The sequence below is a fragment of the Epinephelus lanceolatus genome, chromosome 21 (genome assembly GCF_041903045.1).
Source record: "Epinephelus lanceolatus isolate andai-2023 chromosome 21, ASM4190304v1, whole genome shotgun sequence".
Lineage (NCBI taxonomy): Eukaryota > Metazoa > Chordata > Actinopteri > Perciformes > Serranidae > Epinephelus > Epinephelus lanceolatus.
The window spans coordinates 18,750,001-18,763,250 of NC_135754.1; the positions used below are offsets into that span (position 1 = coordinate 18,750,001).

The window sequence follows — 13,250 nt, forward strand, 5'->3', positions numbered from 1 at the left end:
AAGTGGAAACCATTTCAGGTGACTACCTCTTGAAGCTCATCGAGAGAATGCCAAGAGTGTGCAAAGCAGTAATCAGAGCAAAGGGTGGCTATTTTGAAGAAACTAGAATATAAAACATGTTTTCAGTTATTTCACCTTTTTTTGTTAAGTACATAACTCCACATGTGTTCATTCATAGTTTTGATGCCTTCAGTGAGAATCTACAATGTAAATAGTCATGAAAATAAAGAAAACGCATTGAATGAGAAGGTGTGTCCAAACTTTTGGCCTGTACTGTATATGTATATGTGTATATATATATATGTATATATATATATATATATATATATATATATATATATGTATATGTGTATGTGTATATATATATGTATATATATATATATGTGTGTGTATATATATATATATATATATATATATATATATATATATATATATGTATATATATATATTGTTTTACATCAGCTTTCACAGGTGTTTGTACCAGCGAAGGTTTCATGCACAGTGCGCAGTAAGTGCAGCTGTCGTCAACTCTCCAACCCTCTGTCTCTCCTCCACTCCACACCTTGCCAGCGGTGAAACACCACACACTAAAAACAACAGCAAAATGCTGTTTGAGACTGTTTGTTTATGTTATTCATCAAAGTTATGAGCGCTCGTTTCGGCTCAGTGTGAGAATCTCTTGCATTTTGGTTTTAGATAGATAGACAGACAGACAGACAGTCCTGTGCTGTTTGCCGCAACAACAAAGTCACATCCCAGCCACTCCCTTCCTCTGATAAATAAAGAACAGTCCCTCACATGGATGTAGCTCCTCATCGAACTTACCACAGTCTTAGTTTTCTCAATCTTGGCAACAAAATCTGTGTCGGTAGGTTCCTTATCTGTGTCTTTTTGGCAGTCTGGAATCTGAAATAGAGCCGCATCATGTCAGTTTAGGAGCGACCAGATGTGGTCTCCATATAACCACAATCATCCATGCATGATGCTGCAGTTGCATAAAAACAGCTACATTTGAGACATTTATGAGGGAGGTTGGGTAAATACAAGTTCCCACATGTTACCGTCAAACTGTCTGAATCCACCCAGATGTCTTTATCACCGAGCTTCACTGGCACATTTATCACCACAGTGAAATTCAGTGCTCTGATGTCATTTGTAACCTAAGAGAAGGGGAGAATAGAAAAAGGTTGTTGGTATTAAAGAGTGTTAAGATGAAGTCTAACTCCAGCAAATGAACTTAGAATTAATTACTGATAAGATATTTTACCACAATATGTTGTTGGACTGGTTTCTGCAAATCGTTCTTTCCGTAAGAGAAATTGGTGTAGCTGAGAAAACTGAACAGACATTTTAAAAATGTGATTTTGGGCAATAATACACCAGATTAAAATGATTATTACTTTTTAATTTATTTATTTTGTATCACCTTAAATAACACAAACCTTTCAATTGTAGCAAAAATGCCGTACTTCACATCAATCCCTTTCTTTTTGTAGGGTTCACTTTGGGGTGAGTGCACCTGATTCCCACTAACAGAGAGGTGAAATCATTTGTACAAATGGTAAATGGATGATTGTACACTCGCGTATTGTTGTAAGCAGACAGCTGAGCAGTACCTGGTAGCATTTGCAGTGACAAAAATCCTCCTGTCAAGTTGACTGTTGGTTTCGATTCCATAGGAGACGATGAAGAGAGCCTGAAATGAAACAAGCAAGATCAGATTGTATCTCCTGTCTCTGCAGCGGTGAGAAAAGATGCTTCTGTACCAACAACAAACCTTTGTTTTGCTCTTAAGAATAGGCTTGTCAACAGTGCAGTCTGTCTTTCCTCGCGTTAAGCCGTCTTCACTGTCCAAGGAGTTGCATTCTATTCTTCCCTTTTATCAGAAACAAACAAAACTTGAATTGCTGTGTGACACCAGAGCGCAGTCGAGATGAACAGAAGCCGACAGGTCCAGACACCTTACCTGCAGACTTGTAAACTTCCTATAGGAGAACCCGGCAGGGTACGTGAGAATGACATGGCTGTTGTAGGAGTTTTCCTCTGTGTTCTCCACTAAGACGGTGACATCCAGCAGTTCATCAATGCCCACTTTAACCACGGAGGAACTGATAGATTATGAGGAAAGAGAAAGGTGAAGGTGGAGGAGAACAAGTCTTCAGCCATAGTAGCGTCTCTCTGAGGCTGAGGCACAGCTTAATGCTAACGTCAGCATGTTACCATGCATGTTTGCCATCTTAAGCGGGATTTATACTTGTGTGTCAGCTCTGTGTAGAGCCTACGCCATCACCTATGCCACCGTGAGCATTTGTACTTGTGTGGTGATGTGTCTGTGTCAACCACACCTCCTCACTAAGGTAAAAGTTTCTGTCCCTTCTAGGGATGGGTCAATGATCAAAATTCATTATTGGCTCATCAAAAAAATTAACGATTAATTATCGATTAATGATAAGCTAGTTTTAAGGGCGGGAGCACATTTCACCAGTTCCACAATCGCTGCATTGGCTCCCCGTGTGTTTCAGGATCGATTTTAAGGTTCTTTTATTAGTTTTTAAATGTCTTAATGGTCTTAGGCCATCTTATTTATCTGACCTGCTTTTATCATATCAACCCTCGCGGATCCTGAGGTCCTCCGGCACCGGCCTTTTAATTGTTCCAAGAGTTAGAACAAAAACCCACGGGGAGGCTGCATTCAGCCATTATGGCCCTCACTTATGGAACAGCCTGCCGGAGAGCATCAGGACTGCAGAGACTGTTGATGTTTTTAAAAGGAGGCTCAAGACTCACCTTTTTAATTTAGCTTTTAACTGATTTCTTTTACTCTTTTAATTCTTCTATTATATGTTCTTTTTACTTTCTAATGCTTTTAAATTATTTATTTTTACATCTTTATGCATTTTAGTCTCTAAATCTTAATTTATTTATTTATTTATTATTATTATTAATATTATTTTAATCTTTACTCTTTAATTTTTCCTAATCTCCACACCATGTGTGGAGTCCACCCCGGTCTGTCTGGTCGGGGTGGTCTCTGTGGCGGGCTCCCTGTGGCTGTGGGCTGTAGGCTAAGTTAGGAGCTCTCTGAGAGTGTGGTGGTGTGGTGGTTTTACCTCTCTGTGTAGTCATTGTGCATTTTGACGTAGTTTTGTGCCTCTTTGTGGTCATTTTGTGTCTCTTGTGTTGGCACACTTTCCTTTTAGCTGTCAGGCTAGGTGGGTTGGGCTCACCAAGGCATAGAGCCTGTGTTAGTTTGAAAGACGGCGTGCCGAAGTAATTAAGAGAGATGATTCGGACCAGGTGTGCAACCAGAGTTGATGAGAGATGTTTCTAAGCGCCATGAGGAGGACAGATGGTGGAATAGCCTCCATTTCTCTATGAAGTTTTGTTTCAAGATATTATCTGCGTGTTTAATGTCTATAAATAAACTGTGAATGCAGCACTGACACTAAGCAGTGTAGGACCACAGAGAGGGAGCTGACAGAGTAACAGCCATCGGATCGGTATCCGGACTGCAAGGCAGCAGGTAGGCCCACATCCCTTACCTTTAGCCTGGCAGCCAAACGCTGACTCTCTAGTAATATATGTGCGAGCCACCAAGCTCTGGAAGCCCTACATGAGTGTATGTCCAAAGTCAGTGGTTCTCATGTGATGGGTTGATGTCCAAAAGTGGGTCTCAGGTCCATTCTGAATGGATCGCAAGTGACTTATGAATGTGTCAAGTTTGTAAAAAACACACTTTATTTTGAAGAACACTGGATTTCCGGCACAGAGCTTTTATTTTCAAGTGCTGACTCCTGCTGTAGAGTGAATGACTAATGGATAACTGCTTAACAGAGACAGAGAACTAGCTTGACTACATGACCAAGCGCAAGCATGATCCTGAATATATTTAACTGTGTGGACTGTGAACTAATGAAGGAGAAATCTGGACTTCTTTACTGGACCAGTTGGGAACCACTGTCCTACGTAATAGTATCAAGTGCCCAGGGTTGTGTTTACTGTGACACTTGTTAGTCATTCTGTGTCTTCTTTTGGGTTGTTTTGTGTTTCTTTATGGTCATTTTGAGTCTCTTCCTGTCAGTACATGTTAATTTAAGTGACATGTTGCAGGTGAAGACTAAACGGGGGCCTTGATACTTTGGGCCCCAGGGCCTGTGCCCAGTAGGTCTGTTCATCCATGGTACATGAAAAAAATACAAATTTTAATCTGATGATGACATCAGACAAAAATTAAAGGGAACACAGAGGTGAATACAATTCATCCTGTAAAGGAGACATTTCAAGTAAAAGCCTCAAGGTGTTGTTAAAGAGACAGGGATCTCTAAAGTCTACGACAGGTCTATGTGAGGGAGCTGAACACAAGATCGACGTATGTTCACTTCTCACTCGAGTTTTATAAAGCCAGGAAAAATATCCTTCTGCCATATCCATTACAGTATCATTAAACTGTCTGATAGAATTATGGCTAAAGCACTGATTAAAATCAAAACTGAAATCAACTGACTAATAGCTTATTAGATTAATACCCCTAACAGGATAAGCAGTTATGGAAGATGAATGAATCCACTGACTAAAACTTGACTTATAGAAAACAAAAAAAGACACAAATGTGACTTTAAACCAAACACAATTTTCAGGAAGCAGCTGGGACTAAACTAAATCTAAAAATCTTGTCAAAGTCAACAATGCCCCTGCCTAGAACAATGCCACTGTGTGACGGTAACATCCAACAGTTCAACAATGTACAAAAAAAAGACTTGAAAACTATAAAACCATCTATGATATTTCACACTGAAAGAGGCATAGCTGAACTATTTCTGCCTGTACTGAACCCAAGACCTGAAAGAATACACTGTAAGTAAAACAGCGTGCTGTACAGTTGGCGTGCAAACCCCTTGCACTTGCGTATATGAGACCATGTGACCACACACCAAAGTTAGACTTCACTCTCGTGACTCACCTGGTAAAGTTGAAGTCCACTTTCAGGCTATCTACACATTGGTTGTCCGTGCCGCAGTTGATCTCAAACCCTAACTGTGGAGGACAGTTTGAAATACAGAGTGTTGGTGAAAGGAGCAGTGTGAAGGATTTAGTGGCATCTAGTGGTAAGAATTGCAAATTGCAACCAGCTGAAACATCTCCCATGTGCCAAGTGTGAACTCCCGGTTAGAATTTCTTCAGTGTTAATTGTTCAGGAGGTTTTTCCTGGGAGCTGAATTATCAGCAGAGGTAAAATTCTCTCTTAAACAAACAGACCTGGTTGTTCTAAATTGGTAAGAACACTAAATTATGTAGTTTCACATTCAAAACCTTTGTGTTCTGACGCTGTTCAGCTCATCACGGACAGGCAACGCAACAATACATATGGGCCTATCTAGAGCCAGTATTTGGTTTGTCCATTCTGGGCTACTGTAGGAAACACGGCAGTGCAACATGGTGGATTCCATGGTCAGGGACCTGCTCCCTATGTAGATATAAACAGCTTATTCTAAGGTAACAAAAACACAATGATTCTTATTTTCAGGTGATTATACACTAATGAAAGGCTTGAGACAAAGGTGATGAAGCTGCCACTACTGCATTCACAAAGGCTAAGCTTTGTGCTTGAGTTAATACTGTGACAGAAAATAAAGACCACGTCTCAGCAAGTTCTTTAAAGGTCTTTAGAGATTACTTACAGGATGAGTGGTGGTTTGCTGCGCCTGCAGGGCGAGACTCGGACTGAGATTTTGGTCAGAAGGCAGACCATCAAAGGTGAATTTGAGTTCGTTGTAAAGAGCATTGAGAGAATCATCTGGACAAGCCTGAAAGAGGAAGGTACTATTATGAAATACCATTTTTTAGGGTGTGAACACAACATGAGTACAGAGAGGCTAAGTCTATCCCCTCCCGGTGTCTCCCATGGGAGCTTATTTCAGAAAAAAATATGTCCAGTAGTCAACATGCGGAGACAAATGCTTTTTTTTAATCCTGTTTGAATTGTGCCATGAATTACACATGATTTTCAATTGAAAATATAGTTTTGCAAGTCAGGACTGTCACAGTTTGTCATAGTACCATTAATTTTGTGTGAAACTGCTCAGTGAACTTTCAGACCTAGAGTTGTCTTGCTTTGGTCTGAATCAGGGACTAATTTTGTTACAAAGTTGCATAGTTACCGAGAGTTGGTTCATGTTCTCACGGCAGCATTTACAAGCAGACCAGATAAAATGCCTTGCTCTTGATTGGTCAGAATTTGCATGTGGGAAAAATCCTGGAAGTAAACAAAACGTTGAAGAAGAGTATGCGACCCTTTCTAATGTCACAATGGAGGGACAACTACGCAGGTTGATTTTAGCGCTGGTCATCGTGGACTATATTGCTGTCATTGTTCATTTTAGTCAAACCATACAGTTTGAAAACGAGGCGCGGCTCCAACTAGAAAACAATGTTTTGATGCATTGGATGTGCTGAATGTGCATATTAAGGCAGTACAGGAGGAGGTGCACATTAATAATCCTCCAGGACTGTAACATGCTCATGTTTAACCCAAACAATGTGTCATGTGACTGCAGTTGGTTTAGATCCAGGTCAGAACACGTTCTCACCACAAACGAACTGCACCAGAGTTTGTTTGTAACTGGACCAAGAAGGTCTTCAAGAAGGTCTCGGTCCGGTTGTTTTGGTGCACAGCCGAGTGCGATTGCTGTGTTCACACCTGCCCAAACAAATTTGAGTTTGACTGAACCGAACCAAACAGGGCAGGTGTGAAAGCACCCTAAATCTCTCGTCTCACACCATATACATCGTCAATACCAGCTAGCTGGGTAACTTAGCTATGTTCCACACACAAATGTAACGTTAGCTTACCTTATGTGTTTTATCTAGTGACTGTGGTTTTTTGACTTGCAATATCTAACCGCATATTTTTTCCCAAAAACACGGTGGTCCACAGGAAGGGGAGGGACTTTCCCTCTCTATTAAACATGGGATTTTTTTTTATTGTGAGAAAGGCTGTGATTTTCCAATTAAACAGGTTCTTCAAAAGCCAAAAACTACGTGAATCTATCAGATTTTAAAGTTGTGTACATCTAGCAACTCACCTCAACAAAGAACTTCACTGTGCTGCATTTGGGCCGGATTAAGTCAAGAGTAACTTCTTCAGTCACCTCTCGTACTTTCTCGCTAATAACAGCACGGTTATTTGGGACTTTGCGGGTGGCATCCAGCTTTATAGTATATTTGATCTGTGCTTGAGCTGGAATGGATTAGAGTTTCATTAAGAGGTTACTCATGTATTCAAAACAAGTATTTAAATGTATGGACAGTAGAGAATCAGGCACCTTGTTGTACTGTGGAGTGTCTGGTCATGGTAAAGCAGATTTTTGCTGTGTGCTCCAGTTGTGTTGAGCAGTCTATGTTTTGAGTAGGGATTAGGTTTGGGCTGTATGACACTGCAGCTTCAACCATTACTATAGGCTTTGTTCTGGAAATGGAAAGAGTAGGAGAATACATTGATTGATCATAGTAGAGTTGCACTTAAGGGTAAAATGGGGTGAATATGGGTAAAGTGGGACACTTTATGATAATTTACCTTCTGCCTCATATTTAATTATGATCCAAATGTCTTAGCTCTTAATATAATACACTGCTCATAAAAAGGGAACACTTAAATCACACATCAGATCTTGGTGAACAAATTATTTAAGTTGAAAATCTTACTGATGTAAATTGTATAATTTGTTGAGAACAAAATGACCTAACAACAGCCAATGGAGACCAAAATCATCAACCCACTGAGGGCTGGATTCAAAATCACATTGAAAATCAAAGTAAAACAATTGAAATCACAGGCTGAACCAACTGATAATGTGCCTGTATGCACTCTGGACAACGTCTGGGTATGCTCCTGACAAGTCGGTGGATGGTGTCCTGGATCTCCTCCCCAACCTGGATCAGGGCATCAGTGAGCCCTTGGACAGTCTGTGGTGGTACTTGGCAGCATCGGATGCACTGATGCATAACGTCCCATAGGTGCTCAATTGAATTTAGGTCAAGGAATGAGAGGGCCAGTCAATGGCATCAATACCTTCATCATCCAGGAACTGCTGGCCACATGAGACCTGGCATTGTCCTGCACCAGGAGTAACCCAGGGCCCACTGCACCAGCATAAAGTCTGACAGTCGCTCTGAGGATTTCATCCTGGTACCTAACAGCAGTCAGGGTAAGGTTGGCTATGACATGGAGGTCTGTGTGACCCTCCAAGGATAGGCCTCCCCAGACCATCACTGACCCATCGCCAAACCAGTCATGCTGGATGATGTTGCAGGCAGTGTGAAGTTCACCACAGCATCTCCAGACTCTTACATGCCTGTCACATGTGTTCAGTGTGAACCTGCTCTCATCTGTAAAGGGAACAGGGCGCCAATGGTGGACTTGCCAGTTCTAGGGGTTTCTAGTGAATGCCAATCGAGCTGCACAGTGCTGGGCTGTGAGCACAGGTCCCACTAGAGGACGTCAGGCACCTCATGCCCCCCTTATGGAGTCTGTTTCTGACAGTTTGGTCAGAAACAAGCACACCTGTAGCCTGCTGGAGGTCATTTTGTAGGGCTCCGACAGTGCTCCTCCTGTTCCTCCTCACACAAAGGAGCAGATACTAGTCCTGCTGTTGGTTGATGCTCATCTACGGCCCTGTCCAGCTGTCCTCATGTAATGGCCAGTCTCCTGGTATCTCCTCCATGCTCTTGAGACTATGCTGGGAAACACAGCAAACCTTCTTGCAAATCTACTTTTGGATGTGTCATCCTGGAGGAGCTGGACTACCTGTGCAAACCACCTCATGCTACTACTAGTGACAAGGACACAAGCAGAACCCAAAACTAGAGGAGAATCAGTCAGGAAGGATAAGGAGAGAGCAACTGTCTCTGGCAACCACATGTAAAACCATTCCCTTTTTGGGAGTTGTCTTGCTTTTGCCTCTCCATTGCACCTGTTGTTTCTTTAATTTGCACCAAAGCAGGTGACACTGATTCACAATCGCTTGTGCTTCCTAAATGGACAGATTGATATCCCTGAAATTTAAATGACTTGGTGTTAAACTGTGACCATTAAGTGTTCCCTTAATCTTTTGAGCAGTGTACTATGCAAAATAGCTTAGGAGCACTGCTATACTATACAGAAGATAAAAGAAAAACACACACACAAAAAGGGAACTCAACCCCCTCAGTAAGAACTGTCCTACTTAACCAGTATTCACCCTGTGTAACAGGAGCATCTTGGACTGACCTGAGTAAGACAACTGCGCCCTTCGAACCCACAGCTAAGTCAGGCAGACCGTCCATACTTTGGTCAAAAGACGACTGACTTATCGACATGCCAAAGAACCGCAGTCCTGGCTGGACATCAGAGCCAGCAATTCTCTATGTAAATGGAAATATTTTAATCCAATTGAAAATCTTTATATTGAAGATAGTGTTAAAGCCATACATACTAGATCTGTTTTTCTCACCCACCTGTGAGTAAAAAAGACTGATTCTTCCTCCTCCTTCGCCGTGGAATATGTAGATGCTGCCTTGGCCGTCGTTCTCCAAAGGTGCTCCAACCGCCAACTCATTGAGACCATCTACATTAAGATCAGGCAGGACAGCAAGAGAAGACCCAAACCTTCCTTTGACAGATGCAGCCCCTCTCAGCACTGACGAAGACTCATCGAAGTGACACTCCACATTCTGGTGAGTATACAAGGATGAGAGTCAAAGTTAACACGGTCATAAAAACACAAATAGATTAACTGCGCCAGATAAAACTGACATTTACCAAACCACTAATGCTGCAAACGTAAACTCTTCCCTCTCTGTCAGTGTCCACGAACATAGGGGAAGATATGAAGATTAGATCACTGAATTCGTCACGATCCACATCCATGGCACAAACAGCAGCCCCAAAATATTCACCACTCTGAGACTGTGTAAACAAATGATCAATAAAAATAATAACATAAAAGAAGCAAACTTTTAATGTTTTAAAAAAGAAACATGCTTTACATTGTCCTTAATAGTAAATGCACACCTGATATTGAGAGGGTTCGATATTTTGGCGATACCATTGATGGGTAAGTACCACCACAGATCCTTTGTGACGATATCTTGGAGCACCAGCAATTGTCAGTGTGCCTTGCCTTGTTTTAGCAACTGCCATGGAGTAACCTAAAATTAGAGCCCATCAGTTAAAAGTCAACTCGGAGCAAACTGTCTAGTTTTGCAGATTTAAGTTAGTTATTATTATCATTATTAATTCTAATAATAACCATCTCTTTTTTAACCTAATACTTCATTGCTAGATAAACGCTAACTTAGCACTTTCTTCAGGGCTTTCGCTTCTGAGCCAAGGGGCGAAGGGGGCTGATCATGGACTGACGTGTGGATGTGGTGGGCAAGTCATGTAACTAGTGGGCGGGACATGCAGCTGCCCCCAGCTGCAGCTATACCTGCTTGACAAAGGGAGCAGGTCCTCGGCCAAGAGATTGCCATTTTGCAATGCCGTGTTTCTACAGTTGCCCAGAATGGACAAAACAAACATTGGCCCCAGGTAGGGCCATTCATGACTGTTGTTAGCCGCTCCTCTGCGATGAGCAGCATCACAATAACACCGATTTTTTTAATGTGAAACTACTTTATTCAGTGTTTTTACTGGTTTTAATCACCTGATCCGTTTGCTTTGGAGAGGAAGAGACCTCTACAATTATCCGGCTCCTGGTAAAAATCTTCTAAACAGCAAACACTGGAGGAATCCTAACTGGGAGTTCATGCTTGGCATTTGGAAAAAAGTTTCAGCTGGTTGCAGTGTGCAGTCCTCACCACTAGATGCCACTAAATCCTACACATTGCTCTTTCAAAACTTTTGTGAAAACATCATGATTTGTACTCTGACTTTATCTGACTGACACTCTTTTTAGGCATTTCAAGTATAACATAAAACACATATAAAAATAAAATAATACACAATAAACAGTATATAATAACTTTAGAATTCAGAGAGAAGAGAAAAGATGCAAGTCTGTGATGTACATTTCACATTTGTATTTATATCCTTACCCAGATAACTATCAACGTCTATACTCGGCTCAAAGGAGATGATCTTCCGGCCTGTGAGTGAGTACTGCAGGAAGCCTCCCTTCCACACATTAGCACCAACCACAGCCATCTGAATTCCCTTTAATTCAAACGGATTTTGAATTAAACTGATTCATTTTGTTACACGTACACAGAAGGAGGTGATTAAAATAAATACTCATGTGTGTCATAAGAGATTGTCCAAAGAAAATGTGTGCTGCATACATTACAAATACATCTGAATTTTCCATCAACAAAAGGTGTTTGTGTCATTTTTTTTGTTTTTGTTTTTGTTTTGTTTTGTTTTGTTTTGTTTTTTACCTCAGGCACATAAGCTACACTGAATCCCTCTTGAGCCATTTCCATTTTCAGTGACTCTCCACCTGTTTGCGATCCTGTAACCAATAAGGACTTTTATATAGCTAAATTACAAATCAGACTCAATTAAAGCAAACTGATCCACACAAAAATCATGCTTGTTTGCAGGTTGACATGTGATGTGTGTAATATTTGGCAATAATTGTTTTTTTAATGTAGACAACTATACCTTCAATAGAGAAGATTTTGGCCTGCAAACTCTGTCGTATTTGTTCGAGAGCGTCAAAGTTCTCCACTTGAAACACGTGGTTGTCTTTGGGAGATGATGCAATGGTGTTCAGTTCATTTTTTGCTTCAGGTTTGTCAAATGCATCTCCCACCTGAAGATGTTAAAAACAAGTGACATGACATGTTGTGCTGTGCAACAGAGTTAATTAGGGTCTTGAATTTACTGAGTAGAACTTACTCCAATAGCAAATCGAACAATCTTTTCCCTCTCAGCTAAGGCTGCTGAAGATGCCAATAAATTCCGGTCATGAGATGCTCCATCAGTAATGACTATCAAGACCTTCTTCACGTTAGATCTGGAACCTCTTGTTGACGTGAAAATATTTTGTCTGTCACAAAAAAAGGCTGAAAGATTTCAGTACACCTTTTTGTAATGCATTTTATCATATCACATGATTAATAGTCTGACTTTTCACAGTGAATAGATGTTTTGCTGGGGTGCCTAGTATACCATAATTCAAGAAAACTGGCTTATATGTAATTATATATGTAATTAGGGCCCAAGCACTATGCGGTGCGAGGGGAACTGCTCATTGGTTCGACAGCCCATTGGTTTGACATCCCATTGTTCCGACCATATTAAACTCATTGTTCCGAAGTCCGTTCTGAAATCATCACGATGCCCTGTGGTTAAGGTCTGGTTAGGTTTAGGCACAAAAACCATTTGGTTAGGGTCAGGAAAAGATCATGGTGTGGGTTAAAATGAAAAAGAAAGTGACAAACTCATAAGCCGTGAGCCTGCTCCGCCTCAAGCCGGTCGCGGCGCACCATACGCCCGCCGCGAGCCGTTCAGCACCGCGGACAGTCGGACTAATGGGATGTTGAACCAATGGGATGTCGAACCAATGACATGGACCCGGTGCGAGGACCCTATTGAAATTATTCTTCTTACTTCAAATGAATCGCATTTTTGAGGGGCTAAACATATTCAAAAACTCATGAAACTTTGCACACACATCACATCTGGTGAACAATTTCATATCTTGGGGGGTCTCAGAATGGCTCAGTAGTGCCCCCTACAGTATTTTGACAAAGCAGCCCCCGAAGCTGGTTTCGCCGACATACATGAAACTGGTTAGGCACATGTAACACCCTAAGACGTACAAAATAGTCTCTTGGAGCCATACCCTAAACCCAACAGGAAGTCAGCCACTTTTGAATTTTATGTGGAATTTTATGCATATTTTGACATTTCCAGGGGTCGTACGTTAATCAACTCCTCCAACAGATTTGATCCGATCAACTTCAAATTTGGCGTGTACCATCTCAAGACATTGGACATCAAAAGTTGTTCAAAGCTTGAGTTTTCATCGAACCATGTAGCCTTGGTAAGGTGTCAAACTTCTATGTTTTGTCACCAAACAGGATGTGGTTTGTAACTCCAGCATACATGGTCCAATCTTCCCCAGACTTTACAGGATTGATGGCAGTCCCGCCCTGAACACATCTACATGCTAATCATTAGTTATATTTATAGCGCCCACTACCGACAACAGGAAATGTCATGTTTTATACTTTGATGTACATCTTCCACAAAATTGACCAGATCCACT

At 41.3% G+C, this 13,250-nt stretch overlaps 1 protein-coding gene across 1 annotated transcript in view; it reads right to left on the reverse strand.

The window, feature by feature from the left end:
* LOC117246717 (integrin alpha-M-like) overlaps positions 1-13,250 on the reverse strand; it is a 30,287-nt gene that overhangs the window by 6,909 nt on the left and 10,128 nt on the right. The window contains exons 8-26 of the mRNA XM_033610651.2: positions 11,876-12,026; positions 11,639-11,789; positions 11,413-11,486; positions 11,074-11,191; positions 10,049-10,185; positions 9,797-9,943; positions 9,493-9,708; positions 9,266-9,399; positions 7,323-7,465; positions 7,083-7,237; positions 5,679-5,804; positions 4,961-5,034; positions 1,967-2,108; positions 1,778-1,876; positions 1,617-1,696; positions 1,443-1,529; positions 1,268-1,337; positions 1,062-1,160; positions 826-906 (exon numbers count right to left, since the gene is read on the reverse strand). Of these exons, the coding sequence (XP_033466542.2) occupies positions 826-906; positions 1,062-1,160; positions 1,268-1,337; positions 1,443-1,529; positions 1,617-1,696; positions 1,778-1,876; positions 1,967-2,108; positions 4,961-5,034; positions 5,679-5,804; positions 7,083-7,237; positions 7,323-7,465; positions 9,266-9,399; positions 9,493-9,708; positions 9,797-9,943; positions 10,049-10,185; positions 11,074-11,191; positions 11,413-11,486; positions 11,639-11,789; positions 11,876-12,026 (2,284 nt within the window). The remainder of the gene's footprint in view (positions 1-825; positions 907-1,061; positions 1,161-1,267; positions 1,338-1,442; positions 1,530-1,616; positions 1,697-1,777; positions 1,877-1,966; positions 2,109-4,960; positions 5,035-5,678; positions 5,805-7,082; positions 7,238-7,322; positions 7,466-9,265; positions 9,400-9,492; positions 9,709-9,796; positions 9,944-10,048; positions 10,186-11,073; positions 11,192-11,412; positions 11,487-11,638; positions 11,790-11,875; positions 12,027-13,250) is intronic.